The sequence below is a fragment of the Trichosurus vulpecula genome, chromosome 8 (assembly GCF_011100635.1).
Source record: "Trichosurus vulpecula isolate mTriVul1 chromosome 8, mTriVul1.pri, whole genome shotgun sequence".
Taxonomy (NCBI): domain Eukaryota; kingdom Metazoa; phylum Chordata; class Mammalia; order Diprotodontia; family Phalangeridae; genus Trichosurus; species Trichosurus vulpecula.
Genome location: NC_050580.1, coordinates 226,172,991 through 226,194,814, shown reverse-complemented (window position 1 = coordinate 226,194,814; position 21,824 = coordinate 226,172,991). Strand labels below are relative to the sequence as shown.

The 21,824-nt window shown below is 38.7% G+C and overlaps 2 protein-coding genes across 3 annotated transcripts in view; one reads left to right on the top strand and one right to left on the bottom strand.

The window, feature by feature from the left end:
- Positions 1–9,603, bottom strand: part of RAD51B (RAD51 paralog B) — an 817,688-nt gene extending 808,085 nt beyond the window's left edge. The window contains 3 exon segments of the mRNA XM_036736712.1: positions 1,062–1,175; positions 4,319–4,422; positions 9,519–9,603. Of these exon segments, the coding sequence (XP_036592607.1) occupies positions 1,062–1,175; positions 4,319–4,422; positions 9,519–9,603 (303 nt within the window).
- A 906-nt stretch (positions 9,604–10,509) lies between these two features.
- Positions 10,510–21,824, top strand: part of ZFYVE26 (zinc finger FYVE-type containing 26) — an 82,744-nt gene continuing 71,429 nt past the window's right edge. For both annotated transcript variants that reach the window (XM_036769525.1, XM_036769524.1), the window contains exons 1-2: positions 10,510–10,758; positions 17,446–17,524. In XM_036769525.1, the coding sequence (XP_036625420.1) occupies positions 10,568–10,758; positions 17,446–17,524 (270 nt within the window). In that variant the 5' untranslated portion in view covers positions 10,510–10,567. The remainder of the gene's footprint in view (positions 10,759–17,445; positions 17,525–21,824) is intronic.

Here is a 21,824-nt window from a genome sequence, read left to right as displayed (position 1 = left end):
AAATTAAATAACATTGAATTTTTAAAAACCACGTAACAAGTTAAACACAGCTCAAAGTACAACACTCTGCTCTAAAAGCTGACAAAGCTGCCGATATTACTCTTCACCTGCCACATTAAGTAGCTGGAGGCATAGTGGACAGAGTGCCGGGCCCGGGAGTCAGAAAGATCCTGGACAAGTCACTTAACCTTTGCTTACCTCAGTTTCCTCATGTGTAAAATGAGGATAATAATATCTACCTCATATGGTTGTTGTGAAGATCAAATGATAAAGTTTATTGCTTTTTAAAAAGCAGTTCAGCATACATGGTAGGTGCTACATGATGAGGGCCCAGTCTCTGGGAACCCCCTTGAATCTGGAATACAGTCTCTGGGAGCCCCCTTGAACTGTCCTTGAATCTTCCAACTGGATCTGGCCTTTCCCTAAGGCCACAAGCCTCACATTATCATTAGGCCCAAATCTCTACCTAGCCTCGCCCTTTGTTGTGCAGCTACTTCCCACCCTTAATCCCATTACCTCACCTTGCCCTCCTTGGACTTCCCCTCAAGACCCTCCCTAAACCCCTCCTCTAGTCACCCCAGACCACCCCTCAATCCCTCCTACAGTCTTTGTGCATATAATCTCCATCTTGCCTCCATGAAGGTGCTCAGATTCAATCTAATTCAGTAGGTTGAATCTGGCCCGCTTGTGGAAACAGGCGTCACAAAGGGGGAAGGGGGGATTTCTTAAGACAGCCCGTTGTGGTGAATCCTTAATAAACTTTGTCTTTTCCCTTGGCTGAGAAGGCTTGAGTCGAATTCTTTCGGCAGGACCCGGTGCGTCAATATTTCGGGGTGTCGATCACCCCTCAACCTTTAACCTCTTCACTACATAAATGCTTTATTTTTTTCCCTTCCCTTTCATCTAAGTAGATGACCGGGACTATCTAATTAACAATAATAATTCCCATTTTACAGTTTACACTATAAATCTTGTGGAACAGGCCATAAATTCAGGTATGACTTCCAACTGCAGTATTATGACTCTGGGGAGTCTATGTTCATTAGGATGACAAGTCTCACCTGATAATCTCTTAAGGCAACACTTATGAAACATGGTTTTTCACTAGTAGGTCTATTCTTATCCTCAGTTAAGGTGACAGTGGAGGGAGAAGAATTTGCCAGCACATCAGCTAACTGGTCAAAAATGAAGCATTTAATTCATTATTGCCAGTAATATGACAGAAAGCTGTAAACTGGGAAAAAATTCTTTCCTATTGCTCTTTGAAATCCTTCTGATTCTGCACTAACTGGTCAAAATAACCCAGAAATACAAACTATGAAGAGATAAGAAGGGTCTGGAACAGAAAGAAGTACAAGGCCATGGGGAAGATGTACTGAGGCTTACAGATCATAGTTATGCAGTCCCAGAATTCTCTGAAAAAAGGTAACTGAGAACTGGCTATAAATGCTTAATCCACAATGCTGAACTAACTTTTGTGCACTCTTCCAAACTCAAAATTTTGTTTGAGATAAAGTTGGTTAGGTTATCTTTCAATCCATACTCCAATTTCTTTGAGGAGTTTCCATGGAAATCAGTATTCAAATTTGCTCGGAATTAACTTTTTTCGTGACCATTTAGAAATATTAAAAAGACAGCTTTATTTCTAAGAATATTCAGTCTTTGCATTCATGGAAAATGCTACATGAAATAAGGCCAGGAGGATTTAGACAAAGGACATAGGTCAGTCTGCCCTGCCCACTGCCTGCTTCTTCTAAATAACCCCGGCTGTCTCTTCCAGCTCATCCATCAACTTTCCCACTCTTAAATCCATCATCTTTTAAGAGAACTACAGAAATGGGAAAGAGAATTCAAAAATATAATCCAACTTGATCTGCTGTAAAAAAAAAAAAAATATATGATGGCTCAAAAGTCTAAAAGTTTTTAAAAACACTATACCTTAAACTTACACTAAGATTTTTAGGACACTATATAAATTTTATTCAAGAATGGGAGTGAATTTTTTTTTTTGCTTTTTTTTTTGGCGGGACAATTGGGGTTAAGTGACATTCCCAAGGTCACACAGCTAGTACATGCGTCAAGTGTCTGAGGCTGGATTTGAACTCAGGTCGCTAATTTAGGTTACTATATTTCATCAGCACAGGAAACATTTCAGAATTAAAGAGATTTAATTCTAATTAAAAAGAATCCCAGATTTCCATACAATATAAAATAAAAAAACAGTAAGTTTACTTACAACTACTAAAAAGAAAAAAGTTTATCTGTGGCCATTTGCTGGATATTATTAGGGGAGAGCATCAATGAGGTGAAATGAGTATTTCACAAATGGTGGATTTTTTAAATCACAAGTACAATGCAAAAAGAAGCTGGCTAAAAATGCCATAGGGATTATAGGGAACTCTTACAAATACATAGTAGTAAGAGCCATTTCCCAATAGATAAATGGTCCAAGGATGTTAAAAAGCAGTTCACAATTGAAATCTAAACTATCACAAACCATATTAAAGAAAACCACTTCAGATCACTAAAAAGATACGCAAATTAAAATAACTCTGATGTTCCATCTTATGTCTAACTGGTTAACCAAGACAACAGTAAGTCAAAAATATCTGCCAGAGCCAACGTGGAAACCAATTTGGAACTCTTCTTCGATAGTCATTAAACGTTAAACATTCTTTGACCCAAGAATACCTGTACTAGGCATATACTCTAGAGATAAAAAAGATGAGGAAAGAACATCTCAGAAGATATTTATAGCACTTTATATATTTATAGTACTTTGCTTCTTCAAAAGACCTAAAAACTATAAACAGATGCCTATAATTTGAGGAATTGCTGAACAAATGATGGTCTCTAAACGCAATGGAACATTATATTATGGCACTATGAAAAATAACGAAAGACACAATTCAGGAGAAACCTGGGAAAGCACTGCAGTAACTTATAAATAAATAAAGCAGAATCAGAACTATTTATACAATATCATTGTAAGTAAGTGACTAGGACTTAATAATTCTGGTCAATGCCATAACTTTTAACAACTCCAAAAACCTGGCAATGAAGCATACTGGAACACAACAAGTGATACATTTTCAGGCACAAACAAAAATATAAAATTTTTCTTTGCTTGATTATGCTAATGTTAGGGCTGCTAGGTTATCTAGTGGGTAAACTGTTGGGTCTGAAGTCAGAACTCATCTTCCCAAGTTCAAATCTAGTCTCAGACACTAACTGTATGACCCTGGGCAAGTGATTTAACCCTGGTTGTCTCAGTTTTCTCATGTTTAAAATGAAGTGAGGAAAATGGCAAACCACTCCAAGACCTTTTCCAAGCAAACCCCACAGGGGGTCAAGAAAGAGTGAAATATAACTGAAACTAAACATATAATTTTGTTATAAGGGCAGAATTTTATGGAGGAGCATAAGTGAGGAATACGTGGGAAATAGACTAGTGAAGCAAAAGAAGAAAGAACAGCAATGAAAACACTAAAAATATAAACATGTTCAAAAAGAGATAGAAAAGTTAAAATTTAATATGTTCTTTTAAAAAACAAGCTATTTGTAACAGATTCAGTTTTGTATACAATTGTATCTTCCTGGCTTTCTTTCTAATGTAGCAATATTCATATTCAGTCATGATTTTCTAATTCGTAGGAAACCTATTTTTAAACCTTGATCTTTCTATAGGGATTTCTGTAGAAAGTGTGAACACAAAGACAGGCATGGAGCGAAATACGCTTCAATCTGCCCTCAAAGTTCATTGGTTCTCTCTCTAGAGGTGGCTAGCATTTTTCACTATGTCTTTCGGAATTCTCCTAGATCACTGATTTGGTCACAATGGTCACAATTTGGTCACATTTATAATGAATATAACAAAATGCACAGGATTAAAAAGAAAAATAAATTGTATTGAATTTCCTATGAAAAAACAAACTTTTTCCAAAAACAGTTTTTCATGGTCCCCGGGTGAAAGGCCCTTCTGCTAAAGTTATGATGCCACCTATGCTATAGCGCCCTTTCCACAAGAATGAATGCTCCACAGTGCGCTAGGGTCCTGGGACGCTAAGCTCAAATGCAACGAAACATAGACACTGAGCAGTCACAAACCCATTAGAATAAGGGTCCTTCCTTCCCACCCACTGAGGAGATGCAGTCTAGGCAGGGAAGCTTCGCCCATATCCCAGGGAGGATGAACAGCCACAAAGATCTCTTGATCCCACTCACAACCACGCCCTGCGAGGTGGTTAAAAAAAAGCAAAGAAAAAACTGGGCCCCAGGTAGTGTACGAACCCCGCTCCTGCATGCACAGCGCCGCTACCTTCGGTCCGCACGTGGCACCTCCCAAGATCCAGCCTCCGCTGTCACTGTTCCGTACCCACACCTCGACGGACCCCAACTGGAAGAGGAAGGTCCCAGAAGCCGCTTTAATGGGGAAAGGGAGGAGAAGAGGGGAGAGTGCCAGCCAATCAGAGTCCTCACCAGTCCCGATTGGTCCTGGGGCACGGGGAGAGGTGGCCTTGCCATGGAAAAGGCAAGAAGAGGGGTGGGGTTGGGTTGAGAAAATACACGATAAAATTTATGGAAGAAAAACAGTGCAATTTATTCAAGGTTTTCCACATACACACCGTGAAAACAAAGCTGAATTTAAAATAACAGAATTATCTCTTTTGATGGACTTGAACCTTCTAACTGTAACAGGATAGGGACAGAGAAGAGGTAAATCTCTGAAATTGGCTCCCATCAAGATTATACTACTGGGCTTAACCTTAGTTTAAATCTGGCCCCAAACTGTCTTGGTCAGGTCACTTAGCCTCTGCTGGCTTAAGGTTTCTCAACTGTAAAATGAGGAAAGTAATAGCTCCTAACCTCTAAGGTGGTTGTGCGTCTATAAAGCACTTAACTTAGAGACGACACTAAATAAATGCCAGGGGAAAGGGAGAAGCACCATTTTTTTTTAAGTAGATGTGTAATAAATATGTGATGAATTGCATTTAAATGATTTGCTGTGAATTTCTGGGGCCTTCCAACTCTGAAGTTCTTTGATTCCAGTTTTGATTGTCTTCCAGTCGTTTTCAGGAACATCTGACTGCTCATGACCCCACTGGGGGTTTTCTTATTAAAAATTGTTGGAGCAGTTTGCCATTACCTTCTCCAGCTCGTTTTACAAATACGAAAACTGAGGTAAACAGAGTTAAGTGTCTTGTCCAAGGTCCCACTAGGCAGTGTCTGAGGCTGAATTTGAATTCCTGAAGACGAATCTTCCTGATTCCAAGCTCAGTGCTCTGTCCCCTGTGCCAGATTTGGGACTAAGTTCATGTAGAATGACAATTTTTTTAAAAATCACTTAACCATAATTTATAAATTAGTGACTGGAAAAAATGAATATAAAACAAGTTAGCCCCTGCCCTCCAGGACCTTACATTCAAATAAGGGAGATATTGTGTGTATATATATATATATATATATATATATATATATATATATATAGGAAATTATTCAAAATAAATACACAAAAGTGAGGGGGAGGGGAAGAGCGCTAGTCTCTGGCCCATCAGAGACTTCTTGTAGAAGGTGACAGTTGAGTTGGGTCTTAAAAGGACAACCAGTATTTCCAACAGTTGGAGGTTATATCTGATGAGGAGGTGAGGTGCATTTCAGGCATGGGGGATAGCAATTGCAAAGGAAAAGACAGGAGACACAGGTGTATGTCTGAAGACAAACAAGTAGGCCAGTATGATTAGAATGTTGAATAAGTTGAGGGCAAGGTAGGAAGGTGGCAGGTTTTAAAGAGCTTTAAATGGCAAACTGAATTTGGATGATGGATAGGAAAAAGTAGAGACTTGAGTGAGGAGGAACAAACTTGTTTTTCTTAGCTGTAGTAGGAATGTCTGAAGGACATGGAGAAATGCATGATGCAAATTCAAGAGGCTTTTTTCCACCTGTATGCCAAAGAACAGCAGAACTTTGAGGAAAGGCTCTGAGCTGAGGTGGCTAGACATGAGATTTAGTTTCAGTTTGGAGACAAGCTGAGTGGTGGCAGCAGTGATGACAGCACAAGAAGGATCACCCTTGCCAAGGAAGTTAATTAGCTGAGCAACAACAGCAGTGGTGAGGATAAGCAAAACCCCTAGCACCTAAGGCAGAGGTTCCCAAACTTATTTGCCACACTGCACCCTTTAAAAAAAATTACTCAGCGCTCCCCTGGAAATCTAATTTCTTTAACCCTTTAACAACTTTTTTTCTTTTTTACAATCTGCGTCATTACAAAAAAAGTACGTATTTTTTTTAAAAAGATGCGCCTTAAATTTCACAATTTATTGTAAATTTGTGGAAGTTTTCCTGTACTGAAATTTTAATAATGCAATATTGTGTCATGTAACCAGCTAGTATAATATTGTAAACAAATCTAATCACACACAGATTCCTGCCCCTGCATGCTGGACTTCCTGACAACGTGCAACACATTCACCTGCCAACACTTGCATCTTAAGATCTCTGGGCAGACTTGACCACTGTTGGGTTATGACTTACATTTTATGTGTCTAGTTGGAAAATAATGTAATCATTACGACTTTAACTCAGTTACACAACAGATGAAACCTGTATGGTTTTTCAAAATTTTCTTAGGTTCTTGCCTTATACTACCACTGCCTGTTTATTATTATTCAATACCCCCCAATTGCACATGAAACTGCCACTCCTGCCACACCCTACCCCCATTGTTCTAGCGTCCCCCTGAGGGTAGTATTGCCCTCTTTGGGAACCTCTTTAGGAACTGAAAAGAGACAATGCGCTAAGTGTGGGGAATTAGCCACAAAGCTATGCCTCTACTTTGGAAAACAAAAAATTCACACTAAATTTATCAGATATGATAGTTTTAGAAACTGAAGAAGAATAAAATGTTGAGGAAAAGGCAGTTTTTACTTTGTCTTTCCTCTCCCTCCCTTTCTTTCCAAAAGGACTGACATCTAGCATCTAGATTTTACTATTCTTTTAAATTGTTTCATTTTTTATTTAATTATTTTATATTTCCATCATACATAAAACTCAGTCAATAAATATTTATTAAGCACCTGTTATGTGTCAAGCACTGTTATGTGTCATCTGCATAGAGATAACAATATTTCCCTATTAATAGGCATCCACTTTGTTTCTAGTTCTTTGATGGCACAAAAATGCTGGCTGCTATAAATATTTTGGTGCATATGGAAACTTTCTTTTTGTCATTGACCTCCTTGGGACATTCGCTAGCAGTAGAATCTTTGGGTCAAAAGGTAAAGACATTTTATTTTATGCATAACTCAATATTACTTTCCAAGATTGTGGGGCCCATTCATAGCTCCACCAACAAAGCCTTAGAGTATCTGTCTTTCCAAAATCTTTCCAACATTGACTATTGTTTTGCTATGCATTTCTCTTAAGTGATTTTGACTGTTGTTCTATTTAGAGGCTTCTGGTCTTAAATATTTCTTTTGGTTTACTGTATATCTTGTATATCAAACTTTTATCAGAGTATTTGAAACAAAGATTTTCCTCAGGTGACTTTTTCTTCTTATCCTAGATGGGGTAATTCTATTATACAAAAGTTTTTCAATTTCATGTAATCAAACTCATTTATTTTATCTCTTGTAATTGTCTCTGTCCTCTTGCTAGGTTAAGAATTCATCTCTTACTCATTGCTGTAAAATATGTATGATCTGCTTCTCTGCTAATTTGTTTATGGCATAATCTTTAACATTCAGGTCATATGTCCAGTTTGAATTTATTGTGGAATATGGTGTAAGATGTGAGTATAAGACTAATTTCTGCCAGGCTACTTTCCAGTTTTCCCAGGAGTTTGTATCAAATAGGGAGTTCTTTCCTAGGTAATTTATTTTCAGCTTTATTGAATACTAGGTTATTGAGTTTGATTTATTTTGATTCTTCCTTTTCTGGCAAGTGAAATACTTTTTTCTATTTTTTAACCCATTGTTGCTTTATAACATAATTTGAGGTCTGAAACTGCCCTCCCCCTCATTCATTCTTATGTTTTAAATTATTCCTATAATATTCTAGATCTTTTTTTCTACAGATTAATTTCGTAATTATTTTATCTCTCTGTAAAGTATCTCTTTTTTAGTTTATAAAATCTATAAATTAGCCCTAAATGTGTAAATTAACTTTGGTAATGTGGTCATTTTTATTATTCAGCCAATTTATGAACCCTGAATATTCCTCCTGCTATTTAAATCGTCCATCATTTTCCTTATGGATCATTCTGTAAGTTAGTGTGTGTGTGTACATACAAATGTTCAAACATTGAGTGGACTTTTGGAAAATTGACTCTCAAATATTTTATTCATTTTGTATTTATTTTGTGTTGGACTTCACCTTTCTATTTTTGTTTCTTATATTGGATTATTATTATTTACAAATGTCATTGATTTTTTTGGCTTATTTTATAGCCTGCAATTTTGCTGAAGCTCTTTTCAATTAGTTTCTTTGCTGACTCCTTTAAGATTTTCTAGGCAAACCATCATGTTACCTAGAAATAGAGGTAGTTTTGTCTCCTCTTTGCCTTTTTATATGTCTTTGATTTCTTTTGTCTTTTTGGTATTGCTAGCATTCCTATAACTATGTTAAATAATGAAGGGAGGAATAGGAAGCATGGGCAGCCTTGTTTCCAGTGTTTATTGAAAAAAGCTGCCTTGTTGCATCCCAGGCCTTTCTTTTAAAGATGGTTAATAGAACTGTTTGGGTGTTTTTTGGGAAGTGTCTATTGTATCAAAACATTTTTTTTTCTTTTCAGAATACTGTTCAAGAGGTAGATTGAAAAATGTAGAATCAAAGGTTATTCTGATCAGAAGAGGAAATATACATAAAAAAGTGTTAAAGAAGGTTTGATGAAGAAGCATGCAATGTCGGTGAAAGAAAAGGACAGGGTAGGTTGGCAACAAAGAACATAAATGCAGATTGTAGGTCAGAGGTTCTTCACTTTGGGAGTTTGGCATTCTGATGAAATCAATGGATCCCTTAAGATATTTTTGAACTCATGAAACAAAATATAAAATTATAAAAAGTGACAATTATATTGCAAGTGATCAATTTAAAAAAAAACTCATGAACTCGACGTTAACAAAATGTAAGTTTTTTGGGTAGGGAAAGAAAATCAAGGAATCATAGTAGGGGAGGCGGTGTGGCAGGAGAGGAGACAAGGGAAGGAGAAATGGGGTGCTGTCTCCTGCTGGGGCTGAAAACAGGGCTGGACTACAGGGAGCAGGGTTTGATACCAACTCTTGACTGGTTCTTGGGAGTGTACAGTTGAATTTTCAGTGTGTGCTTTTACACCTGAAAAATCAGCAAGCTGCCAAACACGGTTTGATTCATCGTTTTGTTCACTTTAGAAAGTGTTAATAATGCAGATTGAACACTAGAGTGCGTGTGTGTGTCTCTGTCTGTGTTTTGGGAGGAAGAGACATGTGGTTAAACATTTGCCAGCACATCTCTAGTTTACTCCCTGGTATGCCATGTCCTGTCACGGGTAAGAAGCTCAGCCTGGCGCTGGGCCGGAAGTCTATGGAATAGTACGATCCCAAACTTCCTGTTGAGTTTTCCAGGTTCCATTCTGTGGCTTCCAATGCCCCCAAAAAGTATGGAGTCTCATTTGCATATTTCCGTCATTCCACCAATCGGGGAGAAAGCCGCTGACTCCTCTCCCTTCCGGGAGAGACCTGTCACCTGACAACTCTAAACATGGCGGCTCTGGCTTGGGCACCGTTCTCTATGCCGGGAGTAGGTGAGTGCTGTGCGCCCCACGGGAGTAGGTGGCACCCTCCTCGACCCCCCGAAGAGGGGCGGTCCCCGAACTCCCGCTCCCGGCTCAGACAGGATCCCTCCGGCCCTGTCACAGACCCGGGCTCCACGTTCGCTGTCTTGACAGGATAGTCCAGATCACAGGGGCTGCCTGTCTCAGCCGTTTCCCCCCAGGGGAGTGGGAGGGGAGTGATTTTTCTTTGGGAGATTTGGAGCCTGGAAGGAGCAGTCATTTTCGGAAGGGGTGGAGAGAGGAGTTTGTGAATCCGCCTTGGGCAATGATAATGGATGGTCCCTGCCATGGACTTAGTCTCCTGTCTCCGTGCCTTTGAACAGGCTGACCACGTGCCTTTTTAGAATGTTTCTCTTCCTGCAGCGCCAGTCTCCGATGCTGCCTTCTCTGTGCAGCCTTCCGGCAGTCCCACCACTCTAATCTTTAGGTCACCTGACTCCCCTCAATTACAGTGTTTTTACTTAATTTGTGTATATTTGGATATCCTTCGGTAGATTCTTTATGTATTGCTTCCCTGGCAGGTAACACGATGCCATGTACAAATTGGGAAGTTATATTGGAGAACCTTGTTTTCAAATGCTACCTTTCTTTGATGGAACTCGCAACTGCTCATTATTCCAAGTCCAACTCCTTCTGTTGCTTGTCTGACTCTTCCCTATTTGATTTTCCATTTCTAGGAGGTGCTCCAAAAAAGGAAAGATTGAGAGCAGTTTGTGCAGTGTAGCTCACTTTCCTCTATCCCCTGCACTCTGTGCTGGGAAAATGCATCCATTTGGAAAAGAGGAAGCTGCCTCGGTGTTGCAGCTCTTTGGGTTTTTTTGTGAGTGCCTGAAACGTGGAGAATGGGAACTGGCACAAGCCTGTGTCCCTCAGCTACACAGAGGACATGGGGATATCCCCAAGAAGGTGGAAGAGATCCTGCAGGCTCTCGTGGCTTGTCCCAGCCTGATGAGGTAACTACTCTAAGTGTTCCATCACCAGCACTGCCCATTCACAACTAAATTAGTGTATCAACCTTTGCATATAGATGCCACTTAAGTTTAAGATAATTTAGTAGAGTGAAATTTCAGGATTTGTTTAGATATTTTCCCACATTCAGTAACCAGAGGAGAAATTTCCTTTAATAGTGAATAGAGAGCTAACTTGGAACCCAGAAACACCTGAGTTCTAGTCCTGCCTCTGATACACACTTGGCTATGTGTCCCCGGGCAAGTCACTTAACTTGGACATCTCAAACTATATGTTACATAGACATTTTAAATTAAATATCCAAAACTGAACTTAATATCTTTCTCAGAAAACTCTCCCCTCTTCTTAACTGTATTATTGTTGTCAAGGCAAGCACCATCATCCCAAGTCTCAAAGGCTCAAAAACCTTGATGTCTGTCCTCTTCAACTTCTCACTCTTACCAGCTCCCTCCCACCATAGCCAATCAATGATCTGGTGCTGTCATTTCTACCCTCATAACATCTGTCATGTACGACTCTTTTTCTCCTCTGACACTGGCTCCACCATAGTATAGGCCTTCACTCCAGTTCAAAGTGATCTTCCTAAAGTGCAGGTCTGACCATATCAAACCCCTATACCGAAAATTCTAGTGGCTCCCTGTCATCTCCAGAATCAAATACAGAATTTTTAAAGAGCCTTTTCCTAGCTTTCCACTTTTCCTACACCTTTTTCCCCTCCAAGTACTTTTTGATCTGTGTAACTAGCCTCCTTCATCTTCTTTACATGAGAAACCCCATCTCCTTACTCTCTGCATTTCACTAAATGTATCCCATGCCTGGAATTCTTTCCTTCCTCATTTTTACCTCCTGGCATCTTTCAGGTTCTCACCTCGAATCCTACCTTGTGCAAGAAGCTTTTCCTGGTCTTCTTTCGTACTAGCACTAGTGCCTTACTCCTTAGATTGTCTCCAATTTATCTCGCACAGATCCTGTTTGTATTTAGTTAGTTGAGTGTTGCTTTCTCCATCATATTGTGAGCCCCTTGAAGACAGAAACAGCTTTTGCCGTTCTTTGTATCTATAGTACTTAGCGCAATGCCTGGCATATGGTAGGAATCTAGTAAATGCTTATTAATTTGACATGACTTAATTTCTCAGTGGTCTAGGCAAAGTCTCTTACATTATTAAGTTGCAGAGAAGGTGCTCACCTGCATTGGTAGAGGGAATTCCTGTTAGTGGTTCTCAAAGTATGATCCAGGGACCACTTGGAGTCTTCTAGACTTTTTTAGATCAATCCGTAAATATTTATGAAGTGCCTGTTATGTTCCAGGCACTGTGTGCTAAGTGCTGGGGATACATCTTGAGGTTAAATATAATCTTGTCCTTAAAGAGCTTACAATAATTATATGGTGGTGATAGCGCACAAACACTTATGTGCAAAAAAGCTATACTATATTCAGGATAAATTTGAAATAATCAACAGAAGGAAGGTAGGAGAATTGAGGGAGATAGGAAAAGGTTTCCTGTAGAAGGTGAGATTTTTAGCTGAGACTTAAAGGAAGTCAGAGAAGCCAGGCATGGGAGACAGCCAGTAAAAATGCCCAGTCAGGAGGTGGAAAGTCATGTATAAGGACCGCAAGCAGGCCAGTGTCACTGGATCACGGAGCATGTAGAGGGAAGAAGTGTGTAAGGTGTATGAAGACTGTAAGCATAAGTGGAGACCAACTTATGAAGGGCTTTGGATGCAAAACAGGATTTTATATTTGATCCTGCAGGGGTAACATGGTCATACCTGTGTTTTACAAAGACCACTGTGACAGTGTAGTGGAAGATAGACTAGAGTTGGGAGAGACTTGTGTCAAAGAGACCAACCAGAGGACTATGACAGAAGTGAAAGAGTGAGGCACCTGTAGCAAGATACTGTCAGTGGAGAAAAGAGGGCATATACAAGAGATATTTCCAAAGTAAAATGGATGGGGCAGGGGAGGGGGACGTCCACAAAGTTAAAACTATTTTCATTGTATTACTGAAACATTATATGATGGGCTCTGGAACTCTCCTTCAATCTTCCCACTTGATCTGGGTTAGCCTGAGGCCATAAGCCTTGCATTATCACTAAGCCCAACTCTTTTTGACCCTTAACCTAGCCTGGCCTTCCATTGTCAGTTACCTCCTGATTGCCTCTTCCCAGGCTTGTTTCTATTCAAATATCTAAATCCAAATAAATTACCCTTAATAAACTAGCCTAGCCTTCCATTGTCTGTTATCTCCAGGTAGCCTTCAGTTACTTCCCACTCTTAATCCTATTCTCTTGGTTCCTGGAGTCTGACCTCTTGTCGCCCCAGTCTGATCAACATCCTCGTTAGACCCCTCCTCCCATCACCCCAGACTTCTTGGCCATCCTGGATCCCTCCCACAGTCTTTCCATATAGAAGATCCATCTTGCCTCCCTGAAAGGTGTTCAGATTCAATCTACCCCAGATTCAGTGTGCCCAGCTGGCATTACTGATCCCTATGCTCAGGCTCCTTAAGAGTCTACATAGGGTGAATCTTTAATAAACTTAGTTTTACTTTGGCTGGAAGAAGGCTTGGGTTGAATTCATTCGAACAGGACCCAACATGTAGGTATTTTGGGGTCCCGAGCACCCCTAAACCTCAACATGTAGATATAAACTACATGAACAAAAACTTTTTAGGGAGTCCTCAATAATTTTTAAGAGTATAAAGAAGTACCAAGACAAAAAAGTTTGAGATCTGCTGCCTGCCTTATATCACTGAAAAATCATAAGTCCAAATTCTTTCCAAGACTCTTTTTATCAGGTATTTATTAATTTATAAGCAATAGCTTATGACATCATATAAAACTTGGTACAGAGCCTGTCCAGGGAAGTACCTCTGAGACAATCTTTGTCTTCTTTACAACTAGTCTCTTTGAGAGGGGATAGATAACAGCGTACTAGACTGTATTTTCTTTAGTTCCTTCAAAAATATAAATCCTGTATCCATATGGGGGTGAAGATTTTGTAGCAGCTTAAGCAAAATAATGAAAGAGAATTCCATCTTGTATTCATAATATTGTTCCTGCTAATAACAGCTGTTGCTAAAGAAGTTGGATATATTATTCAGTCTTTTGTTTTTTATATTCCACCTTTTGTACCTCAGCTTAACAGAGAAGCAAAACTTAATAGATTCCTTTCTTCCTTGGGTTTTAGATAAGTACTTTTCTTACAGTTTTTGTTCTAGGCTGTGGCTGTTGGATTTGGGTTGCCAGCTACCAAAAGAAAAAAAGTCAGACTCCCATATCTTTTTCTTTTTATGCAAAGAAAAGGAGGAAAATGAGCAGAAGAAACAATATACCTCAAAATAAATACATGATTTCAGGAAGCAAAAAATAATTTCAGTTCAACAAGCATTACCTTCCCACGTTGGAAACACTGGTCTAGGTGCTAGGAATACAAAGACAGTTCCTCTCCTTAAGAAATTTGCACCTTACTTTAGACTAGGCTTGGGGGATTCGCAGATGAAAGGGAAGATTAAAAGGCCATTAGTTCAGCACTCCTATACCTATAGAGCAACCAGAATAGCTTGAATTTAATAGGTGCTCCAAGCACTTTATTTACCACAGCTCTACTTAGCAAACTTAATTTCTTCTAGAGATTTCTATAGCAAACCACCTCTAATGGTTCCTTCCTAAGTACCTACAAACAGATTCAAGTCTTCTTTATCCTAAATTCTTCCCTTATCTATCCATTCTACTAACTTGCTCATCTTAGTTTCTTGATCTCCTATTCTAACACAGCTTAGACCTCACCATTCTCAACAAACTCCCCTACTTCCTCAAAATTTTAAAATAACACTTCTCCCTCTTCTCCCTTAAATTCAGCCTGGACTGTCCCTAAAATCACTGTATTCTTTGAAACCGTATCCCTTTGGAGGCCACATTCTTTGTTCCTCATTGCCTCAGGGTATTTTCTCTAAGTATGTTCCTTCCCTTTTTCCCTTTAGAAGCCTATGCAGTCCATCTATACCTGCCCATCCTCATTCTCATTGCTGTCCTTTACTGATCTCTAGGTGTTTCCTAGGTGGCACCTTGGGAAGTGTCAGGTCTAGAGTCAGGGAGACATCTTCCTGAGTTCAAATCTGGCTTCAGACACTTAGTAGCTGTGTGACCCTGGGAAAGTCACTTAACCCCATTTGCCTCAGTTTCCTCATCTGTGAAATGAGCTGGAAAAGGAATTGTCAAACCACTCTGCTATCTTTGTGTCTTTGCCAAGAAAACCCTAAACAGGGTCACAAAGAGTTGGATATAACTGAACAACAACAGCAAGGTCATTGCTAACTTCTTCAGTTATTTTTCTAAAGTCGATGGTTCATCTTTTATGTGCCATCCTTTGTCATCATCTCTGAAGACTCTGGTATACATGGTGAAGGACCTGTCTAATAACCTCTTCACACAATTAATCACTGCTGTCAATTCCTTCTATTCTATTATTGACTTCCAAGCTCATTCTACTCAAAGACTGTTAACAAAGCTTTTCACCTTTCTTCAGGGACAGAATCATACACCACTCTCTCACAGCAGATGGATCTGACCTAATGACAATAAGGAGACAACATATTATAACTTGTGGGGTGCAGCTGAATGCTTTCATCAGCAAAAGAGAGAAAGGGTTAGCCTTTGCCGAGAAGATCCAGGCCATCTTCTTGTCACTCAGCCCTCCTTCATTCCTCAGAACTAATCAGCTTTGTCACCTACCATCTCTTCCTTTCCTCTGATCTCAGAAGAGGAGATTTTGTTAATCCTCCTACTCCATCCCATTGCCTCCTGCTCCTGTCTTTTCTAGGACCTCACTTCTGCAGTCATTCCCTCTGTTTGATGTATCTTCAGTTTTCTCCTTACTGGTTTCCTTCCGGTCTGCCAACAAATGTACTTAAGTCTCTTCAATTCTAAAGAATTGTTCTTTTGACCACTCTGCCCCATCTGTCACATCACTCTCCTCTCCTTTGCTGCTAAACTTCTTGAAAAAAGTTGTTGATGCCAGGTGCCTTCACTTTGTCACCATGTATTCTATCCTCAGCCTTGATCATTTGAACTTTTACCTCCAGAACACTTCTGAAACTGCTGTTCCAAGGTCACCTCTGACTTCCTAATAGCAAAATTCACCAGGTTGCTGTTTTTTTCAATCATAGGATAAATGAAAGAATGAAAATGAAAAAGAATATCTATTAAATGTTTGCTACATGCTAAGAGCTGTGCTAAGCATTGGGGGTACAGAGACAAAATCAAGGTTGTCCCCTGCTCACAGAATTCATATTTCTCATTGGGGAAGATTACATTTATAGGAATAAATTTAGTTCTGTGGTAGATAGCAAAGCCCACAGGTTCCTAGGGCTTAGCAGCAGGGCAGATTGTAAGGCTTGATGATCCTCCATCTTACTGGAATCACTTTAGTTAGCGACTCCCTGCTTATTGGTGCTGCCTGAGTGACCACCTCAACCCAATGGTAGCACCAGCCACCCAGCAAAACCTTCCTATTATCTTTTCCATCACTTCTCATTTCGAATCATTTACAAAGTCCCAGTAGTTTTACCTCAGATTATCTTTTGCATGTATCCCTTCTAGCATAGGACCTCATCATCACCTCCCCTGGACTATCACATTAACCTAACTTCCCACTCCTCTTTCCAACCCAAACCTCATTACCAAACCTAGGTCTGGTTAGGTCACTTCTTTGCTCAGAAATCTTTAGCAGCTTCTTAATGCCCATCAACTAGAGTTCTTACCAACTTGGTTGACATTCAAGGTCTACCAGAATGAGGTGGGTGCTAAGGTATATCCCAGCATTGTCTCATATTATGACCTTCTATATGCTCTAGGCCTCAGACAAACTTTCCCTCTCTAGAATACACCCGTTTCCCTCCTACTTTCATGTTGTTCATGCTTTCCTCTGTTCCTGGAATGTCCTCCCTAGCCTTCCTCATCTTTTGAATTTCTACCCATTCTTTAAAAGCCTAACTCAGATTCTTCTGCCTCCATGAAGTATTTGCTAATCCCCATCGCTCTTCCTGTCACACAGCACTTGGAACTACTTTGATGCATTTACCACATAATATTTTGTATTACATGTATGTCTGATCCCTAGACTATAAGATCTATACTACAAATGCAGGCATGATGTCTTATCTAAATGTTTTATCCACTCTCCTGCCTTGTACAATATCCTGTACACAGGAAGTACATAATAAATATTTGTCGAATTTCCTTAACAACCATGTAAAGTAAGTGCTTCCCATTTTTAAAATGAGGAAACTTAGATTCACTAAATTGTGAAACCTTTGGCTAGTACTATGTCAGTGCCAGCACTTAAACCAAAGTCTTCTGACTCCCAAGAAGTTTAGATCCCAAGGTCACACTGCAGAAAGGGAAAAAAAGATAAATCTTGGGTATTGCATTGTGGGGGTGGGGGGGTCGAGACTGGGACTAGCAACTTACTGCTCATGCAGTACTTTGAGTCCTAATCTTTAGATGTTCAGACATTACCTGAATTTCCCTCAAGGCTGTTCTCATTTTGGACTTCATCATACCACCAGGATAAGCTTATTACCTTAAATCTTATCACCATGCTGTTCCTAAGTAAAAATTTCTAGACTTTTGGCTGCTTGTTGCTTGTTGAAATCATTTTGCCTTTTCAGGTGTGGGCAGTACAACAGTCCCCAAAGATTGGCCTGGATTTGGCTTCTGACACTAGAAAAATGGCTAGAATGGAACCGGGTAAGGATCTTCTTTACAATTGAAATGAGCCTCTGAGGTGGAGATTGAGAATGAACTGTTAGTAGTGGAATCCTCTTGGTGGATTCTATGTTTTCTATGTTGGTGTTTTCTTTTCATCTGAGATTTACCAAAATTTATGTAACAGTGCTTCTTTGAATAGAGCTTTTTACTGTGTGAGTGTGGACAACTGTTGAATACCAGTATGGATATGAAGGAGAAGAGAGAAAAAAGGTCATAATATTAATAATAAAGTTAAACTACAGTCAGTTGTTGATTATGTCATGGTAGTGGGCAAATACGTAAATAATTGAAGTTCGGAAATATTTTTAAAACCTCGTAATACATATGGGTTAGGATGCAACTTCTCTCACACACATGCACACGCACAGGCATGCATAATTAAAAGAATATTAATCCTATTAAGGGTACAAATAGGGTTTTTAAAAATTTAATTATTAGAACATTTTTTTCCTTCCCTTTAGAAAGTTTACATACTAAATCAGTCAAAACATTTCTTAGCATTACTCTGAGGCAATATTGATTAATATTTGTTAGCTTTTACTTAAATTACGGTGTACATTAAAAGTTTTTTTGTAAGCCTACATTTATGTACCAATCTTCTCCTCGGACCATTCCTTTCTTCATTCCAAATTGCTTTTTATTCTGTTTTTATTGTCACCAGAGACCAAATCTTTTCAGCAGAGATGCCAAAAAGCAACCAAGACGGTCAACTTAAATTGACCTCTTACTCTTTGTCTTCTTTCTGGGGAAAGTACTAATGCACAACATAATGACCAAAATCAAGCAAGAAAAGGGAGACATGAGAATCAGAGTGCCTGCATGAGCAGGGATTATAGTTTATTTTTAGACTTATGGAAGGAGTTTGAAATAAAATGTTTCACAGTTTCTGAAGAGGAAAAGTTTATTGTTCCCATTTAGGGATCTTTCTGTCTTAAACATTGAATTTCTTGAACCAGGTGAACTTTCACCTCTCATTTGCTTGCTTTACAAACGCTTGCTCAACTGGATCAGGAGTTTTCTTGCACCGGGGGTTTCATTATCCAGTCACCCTGCCCGGTCCTTTTCCTTCATTTTCACTGCACAGGCTGAGCATAACTTTTGTCTTGGTTTTTCCAAGATTAAAGTAAATAGTTTTGCCCCTTAAAACCACAGTAACTCTGTTTTTTAAAACAACTTCAAAGATGTGATGAGTCCTCTGGGAGCTGATTAAACTTACCCTAAAACCCACATGGAACCTGCAGCATTAACCTCTGACTTTCCTTCTCAAGGTACTTCAAAACCAGACAAAAAAGTCTTGCTTTCTTTTAAACTGCTTGCTGTGGTTCCTTTTCTAAACCTCCTAACTTCTGCTAACAGTTTCCTTTTTGATTTTCAGATTAGTGTGTAACCTTCTTCTCCTTTTCTTTGTTCAATTTTTGCTTTTCTCCCTTTCATTTTGTTGTGATTTTTCTAGGTATTATTTTCAGGGTGAGTCTTGTACTTAAGATGGTTAGAAGATAGATGGTTAAGATGGATAATACATTAGGGGAAATATTTATAGCAAACGGGATGGATAAAAAACTTGACATTTTAAGTATCTAGGGAGCTGTTCATAATGTGCTATGGTAATTTTAATTCCACAGCAGGTAAATGACCAAGGGATAAGAATAAGATCATTTTCAGAAGAAAAAAAAATTGTTAATAATCACTTCAAAAACCTTTAACTTCCCTAATAATCAAAGAGATGCATATTAAAATAACTTTGAAGTACCACTTCATACCCATCAGACTTGTGAAAATAATGAAAGATGAATGAAAATTAATGAAAAATAATGAAAGCTTAGTATTGGTAGGGCTGTGGAGGGAAAGGCCATAATTGAACAGTATACAGTAAAAGCTAAAGCAATAATCATCCCCTTTGACCAAGCAGGTTCATTTCTGGAAATATACTCTGGAGGTATTGAAATTTAAAAATAAGGAAAAAATTACCCATTCCACGATTATCGTAGAAGTTTGAAATGCAGTTGTAATAAACCTGAAGTAATCTAACTGTCCTAAAATAGGAAGGTGATTAAATAATTTGTATTAAATTAATGAGACTGAATGCCATTTATTCAACAGACATTTAAATTTAATGTCATTGAGACTGACAAGTATGAAGGATATAAAGAAAATTGCTTTGCAACAAATTTTTCTGGCCAAGATCTGATATCCAATATATATAAGAAACTGATTCAAATATTTGAGTCATTCCCCAGTAGAGAAATGGTAAAAGAATATGAGCAGGCAATTCTCAAAGGAGTAAATTCAAGCTATCAAAATCCTTGTGAAAAAATGCTCCCAATTAATAAGAAAAATGCAAATTAAAACAACTCCAAAGTTCCACCTCGTGCCTTTCAGTTTGGCAAAGTTGACAAAAAAGAAAAATAACATTTGTTGAAGGGATGGCCAAGAATATGGGCACCTGTGCATTATGGGTAGAGTTGTAAGTTGGTTCATCCATTCTGGAAAGCAATTTAGAATCATTCCCCAAATATGACTTAAGCTGTGCATACATCCTTTCATTCAGTGATAACCCCTATTAAGCCTATACCCCAAAGATATCAAAGAAAGAGGAAAGGAACCCACACGTTCAAAAATAGTCATTTGGGGAACCCGTGAACAAATTGTGGTAATGAATGTAGTGGAATATTACTGCACCATAAACAATAATGAAAGGGATGGCTTCAGACACATCTGGGAAGACTTGAAGCAGCTAATACAGGGTGAAGTGAGCAGAATTTAGAGAATAATGTGTATAGTAACAACATCATAAAGAAAAACAATTTTGAAAATCGTTAAGATTAAGAACTCTGATTGATGCAGTGACAAAAACCAAGATTCCAAATGACCAGTGATGACATTCTACCTATCCCCTGGCAGACAGATGATAAACCTAGTACAGAATTAAATGTTCATTTTCAGATGTGTCCAATGTGGAGATTTGGTTTGCTTGACTATGCATATCTGATTAAATTTTTTTTCCTTTCTTTCTTGGGGGAGGGGTGGAGTGATGCCAAAAAGGGGGGCAGTGATGGGGTTACCAGAATGAAAGAAAAACAAAAGTAATAAAAGAAAGTCCTTGTAGCATTTTTATAAGATGCATAGGAGAGAATAAAATTTCAGTAGGAAACAGATAAGCAAGACAGTTTTGAAAATATGTTGAATTAATTATATACTTGAAAACTGAAGTAAGTTGGTCATAATACAGACTTACAGCTTCTTGTACTATTTTTTGTTATTTGCATATGCAAATGGTCAACTTATTTGGCATTAAGATCAGAATTTTAAAGCCAAATAAATCTTGAAAAACCCTTATGAAATAATGCAAGTAGAAAAAACTTTAAACTAGAAGAAAGGCTATGCATTAACTATGATCAAGTAAGCTAAGTAAATGAAAATGAATATACAAAGAATTTTGGTGGGCGTTTTTGACAGTGACTGAATACTTTAATTGCTAACCAAGTAGAACTGGTTTTAGTCACGTTCAGTATTAAGTTTTAAATGATATATTTAACAACAACAACAACAAAGAAATAGGATTATGTATTTTGAATGGAAAGTAGGTAAATCTAGCATCCATCCTGATGTTGGCAGGTGCTTCCTACGTTAGGTTGGGATTCCCTTCACCTTGTTTTTTATTTAAAAGAGCTATGATAGATGTGTGATACCTGAGTAGCCAGCTATTGCTAGAAAATCCTGCCCCCAGCCCCTAACTACAAACCCCAGTTTGCATAATAAAGAGTGGACTCAGACCTTTTGGAGTCTAGCAAACAAAAAAGTTCCTGGGGCTCCGTGACTCCTCCTAGGAATGTCAATAGATAAGATTATCCCACTTAACCATAACCAGTCAGAATCTGTTATCTGTCAGAACCTTTGTTCCTGTACCCCCAGACCACCCTGTGACCTGGCATGTAAATCTATATAACCCACACCTTCACCTCAAGACAGGGCCATTGATTTGGGTAGCACCCCGGCCGGCTAATAAATTCTCCATTTAAAACTTACACTCTGTGGAGTGTCTCACTCGCTTCTGGTGTAACAGATGTCATCAGGGTTTTGAGCTATAGCATTGTTTTTTATTGTTCCATGGGCCCACCTCAGACCACAGATTTGTTCGTGTTGGTCCATGGGGATAAGGAGATTAATTTTTGAACTGAAAAAAGTTGTGAAATTTAAAGGTTTAGGAACTATGCCTCTAAGCTAAATGTAATTGTGAAATGAGAAGATGAGACTCTTTTTTTATTTTTTTAACTGGACC